This window comes from Enoplosus armatus, chromosome 19 (assembly GCF_043641665.1).
Source record: "Enoplosus armatus isolate fEnoArm2 chromosome 19, fEnoArm2.hap1, whole genome shotgun sequence".
NCBI lineage: Eukaryota > Metazoa > Chordata > Actinopteri > Centrarchiformes > Enoplosidae > Enoplosus > Enoplosus armatus.
Genome location: NC_092198.1, coordinates 14548160 through 14569003, shown reverse-complemented (window position 1 = coordinate 14569003; position 20844 = coordinate 14548160). Strand labels below are relative to the sequence as shown.

The following is a 20844-nucleotide window of genomic DNA, read 5'->3' as shown; positions in this document are numbered from 1 at the left end:
TCCATCAACTACCCTTGCCTTACCCATGCAAATATTTTCAACAGGACGTGACATTAAGATTACATAAATAACACAGTCTAACTATGTTGCGTCATTGCATTTTAGTGCTGCATCACCCCTAAGATGGCAAATATATGTGTTATCAAATGAATGAATGTGTCTCTCCCGATCCACATCAGCCACTATGGTGACAGAGCAGAGGGGGTGATGTATAGCAAAGGTCCCACTCTAAAGGTTGGGTTGTACTCTATCTGAACTACTCTCAAAGGCGGGCTGAAAAGCCGGCTTAACTTGGGATGTTGTGGTTGTTGTAGTTCACCCTGGACACCCCAACTCTTTTTATTCTTTATATTTGGGGCTCTCTGGGAGAGTGGAGGCATGTAATGATGAGTGGCAGCATGACATGCACATTTTATCTAAAGTAGAAGAAGCAGAAGCAGGTACAGCAAAGTCAAGGCTTATTCAATAAATATGTCAGCCCCTACCTTTTCTTTTCTTCAAATTTTGGTTTTTTTTTCATATTGAATATGGACATTAAAACGAGTGGGTGGAAATGTACCAACTGTATGTCAGGGGTTTTTCAATGAAAGCGTGATGTCAGTTAGTTGTTTTGTATTTCATTAATGAAATGTAGAGAGAATAATCAAATTAATAACTGGTCATAGTTATGAAGGTTATAATTGATCATTTGTAAGAAAAACAATCCCCTGATGTGCATCCGTCTCGTGGTATGTTCGGATGTGTGTGTGTGTGTGTGTGTGTGTGTGTGTGTGTCTGCTGGCTGTCAGGAAGTGCCCTCATCATTAGGCTGGCTGGCTTGGTGTGTCTCTGTGGTCACCGGATTCCCCTTAGAGACAAACTCCCTCGATCACTCAAGGACAAACATCAAGACATAAAAACAATGCCACAGAGAGAGGGAGAGAGAGGGAAAGAGAGAGCGAGCATCGAGGGTGGGAGAGCGAGTGATAAATAGTAAATGTTTGAAGCCGGCTGAGAGTGAGTGGGAGAGGAAGAGAGCAGATGGAAACTGAGCGGTGATGAGAGATTTTAAGAGGGAGGGATATGGGGAGAGACAATAGGGACAGACAGGGACACCGAGAGTCATGCAGTTGGAGGAAGTCCCCTAATAAAAGGTTTCCTGTCTCGCTGAGCATCTCTGAGTCTCTGATGGCTTTTCACCAAGGCCTGCTTGACACCAATTAAACCTGCCCCCCCCCCCCGCAGGACACAACAGACAGACAGCCATGCACATGATGGCTGAGGGCTGGGTAAGAGGACTTCCTATGTAGGGATACAATATAAACACGGTCCCACTGACAAATGCAGACAGCTTCCCGCAAGCACACACACACAGTGGCTGCACATACAGTCAGGACAGCTTTTAATGAACATTTGAATCGTCCTCACTTTTTGTGCAAACAAATATAAACTACAATGATACTGCAGTTGCGTATTATCATTTTTTATAAGACAACAAAACAGTTTTTGGACACATCTGCGGAAGATTGCAGCAAGTCATGGCCCCCGTATAGTCAACAAACATTGATGCAAGCCTATTTTTTTCGTTTTCAACAATCCCATATAGCATTCTGTATGTACTGTTAGTGATTTGAGGCGTCTGTTTCTTAATTCATCGTTTGGGCAGACTCATCTTGCTGTTGAGTTTGTACTCTACTCAGACATCGGAAGCTTTACTTTTGCCGTGTTCTTGTCATATTGTTTAAACACTTATTACGAGAAGCCGAGTGGGGAAAAAACATTGTACGCGGCAATATCTCCCACTTGGTGAAAAGAACTACAGAAGTGTCAACAAACTGTTGGCAGAATGGCTGCAAATGCATCAAAATTAAATCCAATACAATCGATTCAGCTAATTTCACAGGAGCTATACACTGTGTGCATCTGGTTTCACTTGAGAACGAGCTGCTACAAATACGTGACACCTTGCCCTGTGATTTGAATGAAATAACTAATGTACAGAGTAACACATGTACAGAGTAACGTAGGGAAATCACAGATGGGACGATGCTGGTCTGGTAACCACACCCCCCCCCAGTTGGTTAACTGCCTTTGTGGCTGGAATTGAAGTGATAATACAAACAAAACAATCAAATTACTAGTGCCAGCACTGTCAGTCTGAACCAAAAATTCACACTGAAATAGTGCAACAATAGTGCACAAGTGAAAATAAACACAGGTTTGATTTGAACTGAGGGATTTTTGTTGGAGCATCTGGTTATTATATCACAAGAACATCACACTGAGTCACTTTCCTTTTCCAATTCTATTGTGTGTGTGTGTGTGTGTGTGTGTGTGTGTGTGGGGTGTGTGTGTGTGTGTGTGTGGGGGGGGGGGGGGTAATTTAACATGTGGTGGTGTAAGAACCTATAAAAACATACATGAGAGGTTGACTTCCGAGAAAAGTTCTCCATTTGTGTGGCCCTTAAGATCCTGGAGGATCTGGGATGACGCGGCTCAGGATAAAGGATTGGGTCGGCAGATTACAGAAAAGGGGGTAGGCTTGGGCGTAGGCGGGGGTGTAGGCAAATTGGAAATTGGGCCCAAAGCCCAGCACAGCATGCCACGCTCCGGGCTTCATCCAGCCCCGCTTCAAAGAGCCCTGAAATCTCTCCAGAGCCACTCAGACAAATTATAGTAATAAACAACAAGTCACCCCCCCTGATCTCACCCGCCTCACCTCCCAGGGGGAAAACAAACAGCCCAGGATCCCGTTGCCCCGGCGACTGAACCCTGACCAGCCCGCCCAGCCGCTGACCGTCTGTTTCCAACTTTGTTTGTTTGTTTGTTTACTCAAAGACACCAGAGACTGTGGCAGTGGGGAGGGTTATCTTCACAGAGCTCAGGCCGAAAGGAGTTGGAAAAAAATAAAGCCTCCAATTACATGTGATTTAGTCCATCCTGGGGTATTACAGGGCTGGCGTATTTGATTGGGAGAGATAAGCCGGACTGTGAGTGGGCTCTAATGGCCTACGGGAAAGCTGGGTGTGCTTTGTTCAATTGTCTCCTTACTGTAGAAACTCAGAATTTGATCCTCATTTTACAGAGATTGAGGAAGCATTTTGCTCTCTCACTGTGTCTGTGTTCAAACAAATCCAGGAGAAAGTGGCGGCCCACCTTCGTGTTGGGTGAGGTGTGGCACACAGTGAGGACACGTCAGGTACACAAGGTCTCACCCCAAACTATTGGCAGGTATTTTCCAAGAGCTCTGTTTGGAAATCACCAAAGATTGTCATCCACACTTTCAGTTTGTCTACAAGAGCGTATTGTCATGTGTTAGGACAGGTTAGGAGACTAAAATCCACACGATGGTGCATAGTATTTTGCACATCATCCTCCCCGTCCCTTCCAACTTTTCCCATCACTTTGCACATCGTGTGCAAAGGGGCAGTAAAACCTTCAAATGTATTAAAGGGAAAGGAAATGTACCATTCACGTACACTCATATGCAAGAGTAGAAGTCTTTACCTTCTCTTCAAGGCCAACAGCACTCAGAAGGTGTGGAATTTGACATCGCTATAACTCACAGCCTTCTACTGTAGCTCACATGGACCTGCTAACAGAAAACCTATGAAGGCTCGGGCAAAGAGTGGGCGATCAATCACGCCTCTCTTCTTTTATCTGGTTTAGCTAAGAGGAAAGCCAGATAAACACTCTCTGGTACCGTTCCTCCAAGGTCAATCCCTGTGTGACACTAAAGCCTCGCTGGAGATCCACCAGACGTTTAGGTGAGAGAGGGAGAAAGAGATGCGGAAAGACGGATGGATTGAAAGACTCAGGACTAAACATAAATGTTTAAGTTCAGGAGCCAAGTGGGGAGTGTATTTCCCAGAGCCGAGCTCCGGCAGATCAATCATGCTAATATCAGACAGTCATGGGAGGAATGTCAACAGCGCTCACCTCTAACCCCATGTGTGAAGGCATTACAGTGAAGCAGTGACCCCCTGATTCTCCTCACGACGACCTCCAGGCAGCCCTGCTCTAATGGAGATTTTATGGATGGTGTTCCACTTTATAGAGACTGTGGGCCTGACTGGGCGGCTCTGGGAGCCAGATGTGTTATATGGACAAAGAAAGCCAATTACTTAAGACTGAAAGAGCTTTAGATGCTTTTCTCAGGTAGAAGCACTGATATGTCAATTAAACTCTTCTCAAGGCCAAGGAGAGCCTGAAATTTAAAGCCTGTGTCCAACAAAATACAGTTATATACAACTGATTTTTGCCAATTACGTTGCTGCCTTGATTGAACCCATCTGGAATGTTTTAGTATTTATCATACTGTAAGTTATTTGGTGTATGGTTGGATGCACAAAGCGCAGGAATTTGATCATTTAATATAGCAAACTCATAAATTTGCTAACTCATAAATGCTGTTGATTGTCCCAGACCAGATAATCATGCTTTAAAGCTGATTTTGCTCCTGTCGGCATCATTCAGGGAACTCAGGTGCAGTGAAATCAGCCCCTGCATTGTTTCCCTCTCTGTAGTTTCTGTGGTTGCCATGGTCATGTGCTGACCTGCGGCGGCAAGTTAAAAGAGTTGAACCAAATGCAACAGCCGAAGAGCGGTGCATGTAAATATTGAAACAGTTTTCCAAGTCAGCATTGATGAAGTGTTTTGAGTTGCCTGAACATGAAACAGTTTATGGTGCGTTCGTTTCCAGGACTGGATATTAGGAGGAAAAACAACAGTGAACATTTTGTTATGTTTTGTATCAACAATCAGTATTGGCAGTTTGAAGATTTGTTTAATCTAAATGAACCAAACATAGACTGGGAAGCATTACTGTTGTTACCGCTACAAATGTGTATTTGCTAATGCAGATTAGTTGTCATGTCATTTTCAGAAGACAGGGTTGAACATTGTCACAATGACTTATCTACAAGTTGAGAGGTCGATCTAAAAAGGCCTTATCTGAGTGCAACATCTTTTTTTAAACTTAAAACATACTCAAATCCAATTAAAGGTAAAAGCTTAGAAAATACTCAAGCAGAAATTGTTTCTTTTGTACATAGTTGAGTGTCTCCTTCTTTACTCTCAACTGCTGCCTGAAGTCATTGGGCAATAAAGCATTAAATTTAGCAGCAGTTAAGACAAAGAAGCAAGCTGCCTTATGTTATTATGAAGTGTGGAAAAATGTAAAGACTGTGAAATGTTCCACCTAAGATTTTCTTGTTAGTTGGGGGTGATGAGGAAGCTGTGGTTATTGTTGTTCGTGATGATGACGGTGACAATGACAACTGCGGTCATGATGATGATAATGGCAACAGCTGTGAAGGCGGTGTTGATGAGAAGAAACTGGACAGACCAACAGCATCCTGGTCGTACAACGTCCTCAGTTCTTCCTTCTGTCAGATGAATTAAGAGAGTTGAGAAAGAGGCCTGTTCAGTGAAGAGAGGTATTCATTAAAAAGGCTCCCTGGGTCAAGAGAAACAGAGACAGAGGGAAAGAGAGGCCAGTGGAGTTGGAAAGATAGAAGTGGATGAAGAGACAGAGAGGGAGATTCAAAGATGGAGCACAGGAGGGAGAGAAGTGTTGCGACTATGTTGAATTTTAAGTGTTTTGTTTTCGAGAAGATCAACACTCAACTGCCTAGACAATGGCTAAATCTCGTCGTTGTCATCCCTTTTTACTTTGCAAAAATCTAATTTGTGCAGGCAACATCTGGTAAGGAGAGGGACCGAAACAGCCCAGCGTCTGTTTAGTCTCAGTTGGTTAAACCTCTGTTCCTGCTCTCAGTGATCACCTATACTGTGTTTTAATGCAGCTGAACTCTCAATTTAGTTATTCTCGTCCACATGCTTTTTTGTTTACGTCGTCAGGCAACTGCATGAGTGTAAAAACAGTCATTTGATTGTAGCTCATAAACTGTTAACCAAGCAAACAGTGGCAGTAGTTCCTTCATGGCTTCACCGGCTGATGACAACAAATGTGTTGCGTGATCGGCTATATTGGCATTAAAACTGAGTGATCACAACTGAGTGATGAGTGGGTTGGAGGTGACAGAAAATTGGGCCTACTGTGGTGTCCGACTGCATCTGTGTAGGCTCACAACATCATCATCCTCAGGCTACGTTGTCCCGTCCACAAGAGAAAGACAGGCTTCGTACAAAACAGAGAGAGCAAAAATGCATTTTCAAATTTAGTCTACGTAGTGTGGATATATCCTTGGAGACTAATAAAGAAAAAGAGAGAGAGAGACAGAGTGTGAGACAGTGAAAGGAATGATGGAGCAAGACAGACAGAGAGTTAGTGCAGAGAGAGAGAGAGAGAGATAAAAGGACAAGAAAGAGAGGCAGAGAAAGAGAGGAGAGATCAAGTGTCAGGTCCACTGTGGTCCATTTTGCCCGGAGACAGCTGCAGCCACAACTGACAAATCCAGAGGGGCCCCTTCCTCTATAGGCACCGGGAAAGCACCGGGAATTATCCAACGTCTCAGCTCTCTGCTCCTTGGGGAGCCTCTCTCTCTCTCTTTAGTTAGCAGGGAAGAGGAGGAGGAGAGGGTCACGGCCAGTTCCACTTCCACTGATACCCCCCACCCCCCTTGCAATCCTGAAACAGGGCAAATCCTGGAGATTCAGGGGGCACCAACCTCTCCCACCCTCCCCTGCCTCCGCTTCTTCCTCCATACGTCCTCTCATAATGATTTGTGTACGTGTGTGTGTGTGTGTTGAAGGGATATGGAATGAGTGGTGGGGGCAAGTGTGAACAGCTGTGATGTATTGTCGTCTGGGCCGTGATAATATACCCATGTCATTAGGGCTGGACATTGCTAACATGTGTCTGTGTACGTGTGTTAAGGTAGGTTTTTAAAACACGCTGGTCACAGTTCAAAGGAGGCCACAGCAAGCCTGATACCTGCTGCGCCCGTAAAGGAAGGAGAATAAAGTGAGTAAAGTGAAATGAATGCAACCTACCGCCACAGAGCAAAGAAAAAACACAGGCCAGGCTGCGGATATTAGCGAGAGAACAGGTAAATGTGTGTGTTGGAAGGGGGAGGAGGAAGAGGGGGGGCAGTAGCTAGAAGGGTGAGAAAGGTAGAAGGAGGTTTTGATGTTTGGAAAGGGAGTGCAGCAGGGGAGCGCATCGTAATGTATCTATTGAAGTTCAGGCCTCTGTGTTTGATACAGTACATCTGTACCCCATTTCCCTCTTTTCCCCCAGCTGTGCACTCTCACGTGTACAGGAACAATAAGACCCGGGACCATAAATTCCCTCACTCCCTCTCTCCCTCCACATCCATCTCCCTTAGCGTCCATGTTTCTCTTTTTTCATCTCTTTCTCTCCATCCTTTTCCGTCAGCCCTCCACACCCAAACAACCCTTTCTCTCTTCCTCCCCCCTCCTTTCTCCCATCTCCCTTTTTTTTTTGATATAATGTAATGATACGGGTCTTTGCTATTAGCTCTGACGTCTGCCTCAGATTGCTGACTTGGCTGCAGCCCACTTCATCGCAGACACTGCATCGTAAAAAGCTTGAATTAATTGATTTCCCTTCAGTAAGAGGGGTCATGTCTTCTGCTCTGGTTTCTGACATCCCCATACTCCCCCACCTCTTCCCTCTCCTCACACTCCCCATTTCCTCACCCCTCACTCTTACAGTGCACGCCTTACCCAAATCCCTCCACCGCCGCTCTGCAATGCAAGAGCGTGGACGTATCAGTTGGCCCCCGTCAGGTCCACTGGGGTCTGGGTGCGCGGTAAATGAAATATGGTAGCTGTCGCATTAGGAAATCCATTGAAGTTAATTAGGGCCGGTGTTCTCTGCAGAGCCACATCTGCTGCTGTTTAGGCGCCAACACCCCCCCCATCCAGACACTACTATGGGGACCGTGGTGGGGAACAAGAAGGTGGGGGTTGATGCCGATGGGGAAACTGGACCTGGGGTATTGAGTGGTACTGGCCAGCAGTTGGCTGGGGAGAGTGGCAAGGAAGCTGAGTGGCTTAGAGGTCATGACCTCCAGGTAATTCGTAATGGTGGCTGGATGGAGCATCGAGTAATGGATACTGCGTTGTTATCAGGGCTATCAGCTGGCTAAGCTGTTGTAAAACCACGGAAACCAGCTACTCCACACCCACATGCTATAACAACATATGATATCGACCAGCCAACTGAGATTATTTCAGCACGTATGATATTTCAGTACCCACGTTTATACACTGCATTGTTTCATTGAGGGTCAAGCAATATCACCAATAAAAGAATTAAACTGTCTTATATTATCGGCCGGTAATGAGCTGTGAAACAGATCTTAGCAATTTGGCAGTGTGGGCTATTGCAGGGTAATGGGGTATAATTTTGTGATGGCAGCTCAGATAGGGCAGTCAGAGGGCGTATGAGGTTTAACCGTACACTGGAGGATTTATCACACGCTCACAATGTACAACAGCTGACTTACATCATCAGGTGTGTGGGCTAGAGAGTGATGGTGACAACCAAACAATGAAGACAAGACAAGTAAACTTAGTGTGACAGAGCTGACCACTACATCGACGGTAGTCACAGAACTCAAAGAGCAGCGTTTTGTCAAAGAGTGACAGTCGCTGCAGGGTCAAAAGTTTAATGATAGTGAGTGTGTGAAGCACGGCGACCGGGCAGTGTATTGGCATGTAGACAAACGGTTTGGAGCTGCCTCGAATGGCCGGTCACAGATCTTTAAAATCAGACTCTGAGTGCTGGACTGATGGGTCGGTGATTAGGTTCTGAATCTTCCGTCAGATTCAAAGAGCGTCAAGCAGGCCCACATGGAGGCTGCTGGAGGGTTTGTTTTTATATCAGGCTTGGGTCAAATATTTGAAAATTAGCTTTCCTTTTTTTGTTTTGACCTGCTTGAAGTTCCAGATGGGGAAGGGTTTACTGTATCAGAACGGTTCAAAGAGTGTTTAGTAAGCTGTCAGTCACAGAGCAAATTGACATTATACTTGCCCCACAAAGAACACCCCACCCATCTGGTCCTTCAAATAGTTTCATTAGTTCAATAACTTGCGAGCACTATTTCACAATTCTATGTTTTGGTTTTGAGCAGGGATGATAAGGATGATAAAGAAGGGTAAGCCCACGTGTTCATTCACTTTTTCACTTGTGGAGTTTAACCACATTTTTTGACATAAATCTTTATGATAAATACTGACAGTGAACAGATGTGTGTCTTGTTAACATAAGGCATCAACTACTTTTTCTTACAACTACAAGTTCCAAATGGTGGTTATTTAGCTTATTATGTTTATTCAAGTTGATTTGATTTTTTTTTATTTAACTCTCAGTTTTGTAACTTCTCACTTATCTGAATCCAGGGTCTAAGGATAGATAGATAGATTTCGGGCTATATAAATAAAACTGATTTCATATTACTTTAGCATATAAAGAAGGAGTGCATGGTTTATCTAAGGGTCTACCAATCAGCAGGAGAAAGAAGGTGAAGAAATGGTCACTTAACCTTTGTCAAATCACAAAATAACCCACCCTTGGTGAGCCACAGCAGGGGGTCAGTGCACCCACTGAGGTGGCTGATCATTTGTCACCTACAGTTCAGTTCAGGGAGCATCTTCACTGTGTCATCCATCTTCACTTTGCATTCTAAGTGTGTGTCCGCGGTGTGTGTGTGTTTCACGCCATTTGTCAATAGTTCAGAGTGCATCTTCACTCATTCGTCTTCAGCAAGCGTCTTAAGTGTGCATTCTTTGTGTCCATCTCAGGTCATTAGTGGTCAGCGTGCATAATGGATGAATGGGGTGGGTGGCTATCAGGATAATGTGAAGGGCTCTCTCGTCTTGTCTGAAACTGATTGGACAACTTAACACGATTGTGTTAAAACAGCTTTTTCATCTGTAATTTGCTTGCAAAAGAAAGTCATGACAACATCGCAGAAAGTCAGTAAAACATACTGTAAATACACAAGAATGACTCACTTGACACTGGCATTACAGCCCAGTTCTCTCCTATAGATATGGACTATCCTGGGCTAAATATTTAACAAATAACAAATATCCAAAGTCCAAACTCCAAATATTTTCCCCTCATTGTTAAATCACTTGGATGTTTGAGCTTCACTGTACAGAATGATGTATGTGCAGAGTTTCACGTTCGTCTGCTGAAGGTGGAAAGTTTATCGGCGATCACCTTAAATCTGAGTTTTATGAGTGTGTAGCAGGATTTGTGACATCACAACAATTTGTTTGTAGCCAATCGTGGTCCAATATGCAATATATATGTTTTGGGTATAGTAGTTAAACAATAAATAAAACACATTTGTATATTCATAGATTCTGGATGCTCAGTGAGGGAGAAGGAATAGACGTGCGTTTAAGATGTTTTTATTTTTTACTTATTATTCAAGAGAGTATTTTTAAGTCTTCAAATATTTCTGGAGGGGATCTTCAAGTCAAATTTAACCTTAGCAAACAGGGTTATCTACGTTACCTCACAAGACCTTACTTAGTTTTTTGTTGACCTTCTTGACCCCAGGCCTGAGTTTCCTCTAACGACAAGCATTAAGGCGGACTGTTCCTCTGAATTTCCCGTAAATGTGACTATCTTTCAATCTATGTTCGCGACGCATGACAAAATATACACTTCCGATGTCAGACGATCTAAAGCTATGTGGTTTGTCGTGAGCCTAAACTCTGCTCTGTGCACTCCCTCTACATTTATATCAAAAGCAATTTGGGTGAAATTGCCTCTCAGCTGCAGTTTGATATGAGAGAAAAAATGAGGGGAGGCAGTAAGATGAAGCTGGCAGTACCCAGTCCTGTGAATGTGTGTTCTGCCTGCATACTTGGCATCAGATCAAGGTGAATCTGGTATGAGCTAAGGAAAGTGTGTGTGTGTGTGAGAGAGAGAGCAGTGTGTGTGTGCATTTGCAGCCCTCATTAGTAAACTCCAGCCCTGTGTTCACAATATGAACACACCACTCCTCCCCTTCCCCTCACTCTCAGCCTCTCAGCTAAATGAGGTTAATAAACTCAAGCGTTTACTACCATCACCAACACCATCTCTCCTTCATCTCTCCCTCCCTACCTCCGCCGCGCTTTGCCCTCCTGAGCCAGCACTCCTCCACCTCCCTTCTCCTCCTAAGCCTCCCTCCTCCTTTCATCTCAGCTGAAACGCTTTCTTCCTCTTTTCCTCACCTCTTTTTTTTATTGTCATTGTTGCACGGCGAAAGCTCTGGGATTTCCTCCCTCTATTTCCCAGGACAGAGCTGCAATTACAGCTCAGGAGAGAAGAAGACCAGCTGTGCAGGGGCATTGGGAGCCGTACACAAGTAGACGTGGGGAGACAAAGATGAGGGCGCCCCTCAGAGGCAAGGAAATGAAACTGCTTGTATTTCTACCACAATATTTCTTCCTCACATCAAAGCAGAAGCATGCTTTCACACCACATGGCTGTTTTTTTTTTTTTTTACCAGACAGGGTCATCATGACCAAACAGGAATAACAACCAATCATAACGAATAATGTGCTGTGTTATGACCTGCCTCGCATGTCCTGAGCGTTAAACCACAACTGAACACACATCGCCTGTGGCAGGAACAAGCAGTGATACCAAGGAAATGAGAAGAATGCATCAAACAGCCTTGGGTTGCTCTTATCTTGTGCGGCATGTGGACAGGGACATCCTAAAAGAAGAAGATACACAAAATGTGATTGAAATGAAAACTTAAACATGAAGGACAAATTCAAACAGCTGTGACCTGAATATGTGCAGGAATGCTGTTTGGGGCTGGGCAGAAGTATTATGTGGCACCGCGTCAGTAAAGTCAAGTTTGCAAGCGAATGTCTCGGAAACACACATTGTTGTTTTTCCTGTCATCAGTGCTTATAGTCTGCGGGCTTAGAATCAATCAAGGGCATTTTGTCAGGCAGTATTACATAGATACTTATTATGCTTCCTTAATATTTTTTCTCACCTGCTGTACAGTACGGGACACACGTCGGTGTGAGATCTAAAATTTGAATAGCCTCCGTGGTTTTCTGACACCTGACTGGATTACCTTCAAAAGAAAGATTTAAGATATATTGTCACCTCAGGTCTGCTCACAGTGTTCCTCTGATCATCAAGGCCCAAGCTGTTACAGCTTCTTTACTTGTACTCTGGAACACAGCAATGATGGGGCAAGTAATCGTGACCTTAAACAGATTACAATCCATTCATCCTGCTGCCAAAGACACCACCAAGTTCAAAGGATAACTGTGATCTTTCATATTTTTGCTATTGTCAATAAATAAAAAGGCCAAAACCAATGTGATAATTCATCTCTCAATACTTTCTGACTTCCCCAGTCCCCAGTCTGACGAATACATACTTTCATTTTAAAGTAATATCCCTAAAACAGCTGGGCAGGGGTAAATAGAGCATTTGTAGGGGACTATTTTCAGCTGCAAATGAATACACATTTGGTGCTCTAGTGAGTATTTCCAGCAGCAGGATGGCGTATGTCTATGGCACACTGAAATAAGCTAAGTCACCTGATATAGTTTTCTACATAAAAGGGGCACTACACCAATTCTACATGTCAGAGTCTATGTACTAGTCACAGGGAGTAACACACAGCCTGTGAAAATAGCTGTATAATGTCGTCTGTGGTTCTGGAGTGACATCACTTGCGTATCTCGGCTTTGGTTTACAACATTTGAATAAAAACAAAGTGTTACAAAGTGGGGCCGTGGAAATTGATAGACAATAAAAGCTATTGAGGTTTAGGATCCAGTATTTTTGGAGCCTGACCCATATTAGACGCTAAAAGTCAGGATATCTAGGCTTCTGCTGCTTTGGTTATAATCTCTTTTTTCTGTCCCAACTTTGTGGAGGTGCAGTACTGAATTGCTGGAGTACTCTTTTAAGTGATCCCAGTCCTGTCTTGTACAGTAATCCTTCATCTATGGACATTGTTGAACATATGTCATTTAGACGGACACTTTTATCCGTACATTTTTAGGATGCTTGGCCCCAACTGGAAATGAACCCCTGACCCCAGCAGCGCTGCCAGACCCACTCCACACAGGATCACATTATTAAAATGACTGTGATATGTGCCTGTTCAACTTCAGGCATCAGCTGCTTGCAATGTAATGTTTCCTAACAGCTGTCGCACTGTCAGGTTGTGTGTGTGTGAGTGTGTAACAAAGAGAGAGTGATGGCAGCAGGAGCCCCCGTCAGGCCCATGGGACAGTCAGAGAGGAGCAGACGGTCGTGTCTTTTCACTGGAAACATATGGTGAAACTCAAGTGTGTAATTTACCTAGGACTACGGGTGGCCCCGGGTAGCACGTACACACACACACACACACACACACACACACACACACACACACACACAGTTGCAGGGTGTAATTTACCTGGGGCCTATGGGTGGCCCAGTATCCCGTTGCACTTGTCATACACAAAGACAGCTCAAACACAGTTCACACTCCCTGGCAGAGACAGAGAGAGTGAAACTAATTTCCCCAGGCCCGCCGACAGGAGAGTAAGAAATCACACAGTGACAGAGATGTTAGAGATCAACACACTGAAAGGTTGAGAGAGTGAAAGAAGCGTTTAGTGTATTGGCCCAGTGGAAGACATTACCCCAAAATCTCAAGCTGTGGGAGTTGCTGCACACCCTGTATCACATCCTCTCCAATTCATCAACCTGGCTCCTTTTCAAAGCTGGCGCTATCCTCCTCCCTCCGAGAGAGAAAGAGATGAAGGTCATGGGAGCACCAGCGAAGGGGAGGGAGACAGATTAGAGGAGTGTGTCCCTCCCTACATTCCTGCACTGACCTTCGTAGTAGTGTGGCACTGTAGCTATCATCAGCCCACCATGCTTTACAGTGGGTTGTTATTGAGGGGTGGGATTATGGGCTCCTCGAACCTGCATGCCCCACCCCGACTCCACGGCAACCGTGAATGGAGCGTATCTTGTTTCGCATGAGGATTGACAGAAAGGCTGTCCCAGACGTTTACAGTTGGCACTGTTTGAGGTGTCTGTCTGTGAAGGCTGATATGATAGCCTGTCTGCAAGTCACCGTGTTTTTGAGTATGTGTGTGTGTGTGTGAGAGAACTGGTGTTTGATCTCCTTTCCCAGCCAAGGGGCTTTAACTTCACTCCAGGTGCAGAGAAGTCAACCTGAGGGCATGGGAGGCACATACAGTTGAGATCACAATCCTGAAGTACTTACACACACACACACACACACACACACACACACACTGAGGCAGGAAGTTTCCTTGAAGCAGTAACTCAGACTGAGTAACTTTGTGGTTTAAACTGGTTTACCAGTCCACTGGTGTTGCCGTGGAATGCTTCTAAAGACTCGGCAATGTGCGGTAGGATAAACATTTCTGTTACCGCCTCCACATGTGAACATCAATCAGTCCCAAACAGAAATACTGAGAGTGAGAAATGAAAAGGTGAAAGGGCCAGCTGGTTCAGTGGGTAGTATAATGACAATGTGCAGGACAGGCTCCCAGCCTACTGTACACAGAAGCAGATGGAGTTGGTTTTCTTTGCTGCAGGTCAGGTCTGATTGGGCACAGAGTAAATTAGGTGGAGAGTCAACACTAGGGTTAAACACACTGTGTAGGACAGTGAGGTAAGACTGAGACATAGTAGTAGTAGTTTTTCCAACAGGTGCAGATTTGGCAATTTGGCTAAAATAATTGGAGAACTGTTAACTCTAACCAATAACGTGAAATGCTGTGTTTTCTATTCCATTACCTTAAATGTGACAGGAATAATCACTCTCAGTATTCGTCTGTATCTCCACACAGGAAATCTGTGTGGTCCGTAATGAGCTCAGTAAACATCTGCTACTCCTGTATTAGAGACCATTTTCTCCGCGTCTCATCCTGTAATATGGAGAAATTAGAGTGCAGGGACTCATTCAGCGTGTTTATACACACACACACACATTCACAGAGAGCAGACATAACATAAGGAGTCCAAGTGTTTTTATACTACCCAACTGACGCTCTAACATACCATCTCAACACCACAATTTTCCATCCACAACAGTAAAACCCTACTGGGTGTCCTTGGTGTACGGTCCCTGAACACCAGGGTTGTTTTTTTGTTTTGCTTTTTCAAAGTGCAGGGTACTGGGGCCTGTTCCAAGACGCACGTTTACTGATTTATTTGGAAATCTTTACTAAGTTAAACCCAGCAACCCCTCCAATGTGGAGCATGTGCATGTAAAAATACTTTTTTCCCCCCTCCAGGTTTTAAACCAGATAACTCAGTAAACCTGCTTTTTGGAAACCTGCCCCTCATTATCTGTTTAACTGACATAATACACTATCTGTTTATTTAGCATGGCAGGAGTTTCCCTCAAAACACTGTGGGACACAACAAAGACTTGTTTATGCAACTGCTGATGGAAGCGACGTATATAGAGGAACAGTGCCATCTAGTGTCAAGACTCCATTACTTCAACAACTTGTATATTTTTTGGAGAACAAAATGTAATTCAAAAGAAGGTTTAATAGCTTTTATTATAGAAACCACTTATTGAATCTGCATAGTGGTAAATGTCATAACTACGGACAGTGACACTGAAAACTCATACTGTACAGCAGACTGACAAGACGAAAAGAAGGTGGCATGACTCCTCAGAATACAACACCAGTTTCCATGTTGGCTCCTCCTCATATACACTGGCGTGGCTGTGGTAAACCATCTGGATTAACTTCAAACTGATCACAATCCAGCAGAGTGCTCCACATCCATGCAAACCTCATATTACAGTCTTTTCTCATTCCTGAAAACGTCTGTTGATGGTAAAACTGTTTGCATTTCAGGATGATCTTCCTCACTTGCTCATCTCCTGCTGCACCTCACTGAGGATCTGCTCCTCCAGTTTGGAGGTGTCGTACTCCTTCAGCATGTCGTACTCCCGCCAAGGCTGCGCCCACTTCTGGGCATGCTCCATCTGCTCTGAGGTCAAGGACAGGTCAAAGCGGATGCCCTGGATGTTGAAATTGGGTCGTTCCCAGCGTTTGGACCATGGCTTTGGACGCATCTTTACCTTCATCTGGTGAATACACAGAAATGCTCAATCATTTGAAATTTTATTGCGCTGTCTTTTTACTAGATTCCTCTGGTTGTCTTACTTTGTCTGCTTCTCTGTGTTTTACTGCTAAGTGGTTTAGCTAGGCAAACGTTACCATGGCCCGCATTTATAATAATAAATAAAAAATAAGTACAACGGATGAGTTTAGAGAAGCCCCATTCAATCCAGCTCTTTGCTATAAACTGGGGTCCATCTTGAAGCTCTCTCACCTTGTTGACAGGCACCTCTCCAGTGGGGGAGAAGGGAACAGGCTTCATGTCCGGGTCCACAGTACTGTACTCGGACAGAGCGTCTCTCAGATACATCAGGTTGTCATCCAGCCTCTTCTCCAGCTTCAACACATCAATCTTTTGGATACGAGGGCTGTACAGCTCGTAGCAGATCTCCACACCTGAGCCACACACACACATAAAGAAATACATCACTGAAACAGGTGTTTTACCCCGAAGGCCACCTGGTTCACTTCTTGAACATGTGAAGAAGAAAGCCTTTCCTCTTCCTCAACCAAGTAATCAATGGCCAACACTGATGTACAGATGTGTTCTCAATTCTCATTCTCACTTAACTAATGTTAATACTTCTGCCAACATGCTGCTCAGTTTTCTTTCAGTGCAGGGGCAAGTTATGTATCTGCTGGCCCTTTCTGTATCTAAATTACTTCTGTGTTCTACTTGTTTCCTTTAATAGAGTTGCACTATGCACTTTATAAAGGGAACACTATTTTTGTAACATGCCTGTGCTTCCCTACTAATGAGAGAAACATTAATAGAGGGAGGGTCTCAGAGCAGCATACTGTGACTACAGAAGAAAACCTAAAAATCATAGACAAATATGGAGGGAAAGGGAGAGGCAGACCTACCAATGAAAAGCAATATAATTTAACAGTTACAATAATATATTAGAAAGTCTTGACCTCATGCTGAGACAGTGATGCCACAACCTGTATGACATTCAGTCAACCTTTGTTAGACCAGTACTTACACAGAGACTAAATAAACCTCACCTTGGTTATCTATGATGTTCCTCAGGACAAATGTGGCTCCCAGCCCCTTTCCACCCCTCTGGATACAGATGCCAACAAAGCGGTTAGTTTTCCCACTGGCATTAGAGTCGGCCATGGTCACTGCAAGGATACTCCCTTAAAACAATCAAAATAATTGTTAGCATTTAAATGTTAATAATGTACACAATATTTCTAAAAATCCAATTTATATTTGAAACATTCTTTGCAAGTATAAAAGTAAAACAAAGATAGCATTTTACTAAAGGAACAAACTTTGTAAATTGTTGATATACATAGGAGAATGCCTCGAGATAAAATTGGGCTTTGAGGAGGGATCTAACAGAGGACACTGCTGTGCATGCCTGAGATCCTGAGGTAGGAAGTGACTGACGGGCCCAGTCAGCAAAGGTCCAGTCACCCTTTTTAACAAGGTTAAAGGATGTGGGAACTGCTATAAAAGGGCCCTGCCAGAGGATCTGAGGCCACAGCTGGATCATGGGGTGTAACTAATCACATATGAGGCAAACCTTGAAAGTAAAATCTTAAAACCTATTCTAAAACTGACAGGAAACCAGTGAATGACCTCATGACGGCTGGGGCTAGTTATAGTGTCAGAAATGGAGCGAATGGAGCTTTAACTTGAATTAAGTGAGTGATGAAGTGTCTCAAGGTTTGAGGATGAGATGTATGAAATTGTCTTGGTCATCTTAAACACCTCATCTCACCAGTGGGAATGTACCTGTTGAGTCTTTCTTACCTACGTAGAATTCGGGCATGTTGAGCACTTTCCTCCTGCGAATCATGTCTTTCCTCTCAATGGAAAATTTAAGAGGATCTGTTCTCTGTCTGGGAGGGATGAACTCTGGGCTCAGAAACCTGAGAGGGAGAGACAACTCTTTGTAAAACCATACACGACACAGAAGTGAGGGTTGGTATGTGTGTCAGAGAGAGATTGTGATGTCGTTTCTGCTTTTCAAAAAAGCATCATACTTTCGCAGAGACGCCGCAGTCTGTGTTTTATCTATGATGACAGGTTTAGATGGAGGGGTGAATTTCGGTGGCTGCTCGCTGTTGTTCCCCGGAGCAAGTCGACATAGAGACGTGGACAGGAACCCTGAAAATAACAAGAAAATAAGACACTCGTCAAGTCTACAGCTAAAGTAAAGTCAGGGTGCTCGCTATTAGGTTGCAAAATCGCTAGCTAACAGTCCACCGTTAGCTACGTTAGCTCACAGTTAGTGGATGTACATGACAAGTACACACCAGAAAGCAAATTATATAAGTATACCGGAGGAGAGAGAGCTTGTTCGGTTTACTTACGTTCATTTTGGAGCTGGAAGTTTCGCAATAACCTCAGCGAAAAGACACATTTGTGGAGCCCGTTCACACAGGCCGCCATGACTGACCTTCTGTGGTCACATGCGAACTTGTACGGAAGCCGTGCAGGGCAAATGTCATTAAAACGCGATTTTTCCAAATGTGCCTTGTCATCCAATGTCCACAAGATGGCGCAACTGTTTCGTCGGTTAAACATGAATTCTTGTCCTATTTCAAGTGCACGACTGCTCTAAATGTAGGAACTAGAAAAATCAGGAAGTACAGTGCCACTTAAATACTGTAATTTAAATGAGATTAAAATAAAAGGTTCAATTTATTGAGATGAGAGCCATAGCCAACCTGCCTGTATGATTTACACTTGATTATTGTCTGTAATTGCCTTCACCATGATTAATAAGCAAAGCAGAGACATTGCTTTTAGATAGTTAGCTTTTAGAGTTTATGTCGGTGTTGGTGGTAGTGTATCTGATGATGATAATAGTTGACAATAAGAGCAAACAGCTGTCTGTGTCATTTTGTCAGTGTTGATGAGAGTCATCTTCCATATTTTGGTCTACATACCAAATACCTACCTTATTTTCTTTACACATATTATGTATTTATAATGATGGCATTTATATTGTAGGCTATATGTTATCAATAACACAGAAATTGAAATCTTTTTCATTTTAATCTTTAGTCTTTTTCTGCATTTATGGATGATTGACAGACAGCACAACACGCAGTGAGAAATGCACTGCATTTATGGATGATTGACAGACAGCTAGGTATTTACCTTTATTCCACTAAAAATTCAATAGTGGTGGAAGAACAATTGAGGTTCTCAGTAAAAGTAGCAATAGCACACTATAAATATAGGATATGCTCCATTACTAGTAAAAGCCTTTCATCCATAATTACACACACAAAAGTATTAACAACAAAATGCACATAAAATATCAAAAGTAAAAGTGCTCATTAGGGTACTCAAGTAAAGTACAAGTGCCCCAAAATTGTTAAGAAACAGTGCTTGAGCAGAGTAGACGCATTTTCTATTGATAACAGACTGCTCAGAAAGCCTACACACAGTATGGTCTCGGTCTGTCAGAGGATGTGGCCCTGCGTGTGTCTGGTAGGGAACTCTGGGTCTTTGAGACCATGCAGGGGAGCGGCGGTCCTCCAGGTGGGCTGCCTCCACAGCACAACACGCAGTGAGAAATGCACTCAGAGAGAGCAGTGCAGCGCTCCAGCCCAGAGGAAGCTCGATCCCGGTCTCGCAGCGGCGCGGTGGGAGGATGAGGGAAGACTCATAAAAGAGACATGGGACCGCACATCTCCCGCACGCGACGCAGAACCTGAAACCCCAAATGCTGCCGCTGGACTTTCTCATGCTACGGAGATACTCAAAAACTCTGAGGCGTTAAGGATGTTCTTCTCAGATGGGACTCTCTCAGCCGTCACTTGTGCGCTCCTGTTGGGAATAACGTGTCTGACCGTCCTCTGCGACCTCACCAAGGGCTCCTCGGACTTTTCAGGTTGGGAAATGTTTGGTGTGTTCGTGCTTTCTAGACAGAAGTGGTGCGAAAAAACCTGTTTTCCGATACAACATCATGTTCAGATGAGCAGCACTTGTTTATTTATTCGGCGTGTCCCATTTTACGCCTGAGGGTCCTAGCCTCCTATTTGCAACCCGGGAGATGACATATAACCAGGATGGGTCATTACGCATGCTTTAAACTGCTGAGCACGACTCCCAAAACTCTGAGAGGGGATTTCAGTGTCGCATCAACTTCTCCTCTCAGCTCGACCCGAGCCTCTGGCGTGCTGCAGCATGCACACTCAAATGTTTGCTTCACAAACCCGAGTTGAACACAACTTCAACATGCGGAAAAAAAAGACCCGTGTTGTGTTTATCTTCTGACCACGTCTGACACAGCTCGTGAGGAATGACCCACATAAGTCACTTCAAACAACAGGTCCAGCCATCGATCTGGCTGTCGGCATTAAGGGTTTGGTTTATCAGCACAGCATAGATCTGCAACACATATCCCATTGATGCAGTTGAGATAAATGGGATAATGTGGTTAATGTGTCACTAGATGGGAACTATTGTCTGGACCAAGTGCAGTGATTTACAGCTCAGAGAAGAAAGTGCCGAACACAGAGCAGTGTTTATGATTTTCTGTGCTTCATATACAATCAGTTGAATGGTAAAGTCACTGCAAGTGCTCATATCAGTGCCTGGGACCTGACCTCAGGTTTATGTGCAACCCAGGGTGACGGAATCAGTAGGCTTTTATATATGCTAAGAAAAGGCAGCATATGACTAAACTAATGAGTTATTCTGTGTTGCATTATAGGCTGTTGAGCTCTGCTGAGCCCAAGGCGAGCCTGCAGGTTTTGTTTACAGTGCCATAAAACAGGAAGGGAGCTTTGTGTCAGTGTTAATTGGCCTCTAAT

At 44.0% G+C, this 20844-nt stretch overlaps 2 protein-coding genes across 3 annotated transcripts in view; one reads left to right on the top strand and one right to left on the bottom strand.

Annotated features, from left to right (window-relative positions):
- Nucleotides 1–15486: 15486 nt before the first annotated feature.
- mrpl19 (mitochondrial ribosomal protein L19) lies at nt 15487–18479 on the bottom strand. The gene is made up of 6 exons (XM_070926081.1): nt 18388–18479; nt 18058–18181; nt 17825–17943; nt 17068–17202; nt 16274–16455; nt 15487–16025 (listed from the first exon to the last, which is right to left on the bottom strand). The coding sequence occupies exons 1-6, from the start codon at nt 18464–18466 to the stop codon at nt 15804–15806; spliced, it is 861 nt and encodes a 286-aa protein (XP_070782182.1). The 5' UTR covers nt 18467–18479; the 3' UTR covers nt 15487–15803.
- Nucleotides 18480–19810: 1331 nt separating this feature from the next.
- The window catches only part of LOC139302319 (protein eva-1 homolog C), a 68299-nt gene continuing 67265 nt past the window's right edge, over nt 19811–20844 (top strand). For both annotated transcript variants that reach the window (XM_070925978.1, XM_070925979.1), the window contains exon 1: nt 19811–19919. In XM_070925978.1, coding sequence (XP_070782079.1) covers nt 19811–19919 — 109 coding nt within the window. The remainder of the gene's footprint in view (nt 19920–20844) is intronic.

Bases quoted from the DNA above. Each gene is read 5' to 3' on its own strand.
- mrpl19 (XM_070926081.1), bottom strand. From the start codon at position 18,466: ATGGCGGCCTGTGTGAACGGGCTCCACAAATGTGTCTTTTCGCTGAGG. The intron at 16,456-17,067 runs GTGAGGTTTATT...TGTGTGGCTCAG, and splicing joins GAACATCATAGATAACCAAG to GTGTGGAGATCTGCTACGAG. The intron at 16,026-16,273 runs GTGAGAGAGCTT...TGTATTCACCAG, and splicing joins GAGAGGTGCCTGTCAACAAG to ATGAAGGTAAAGATGCGTCC.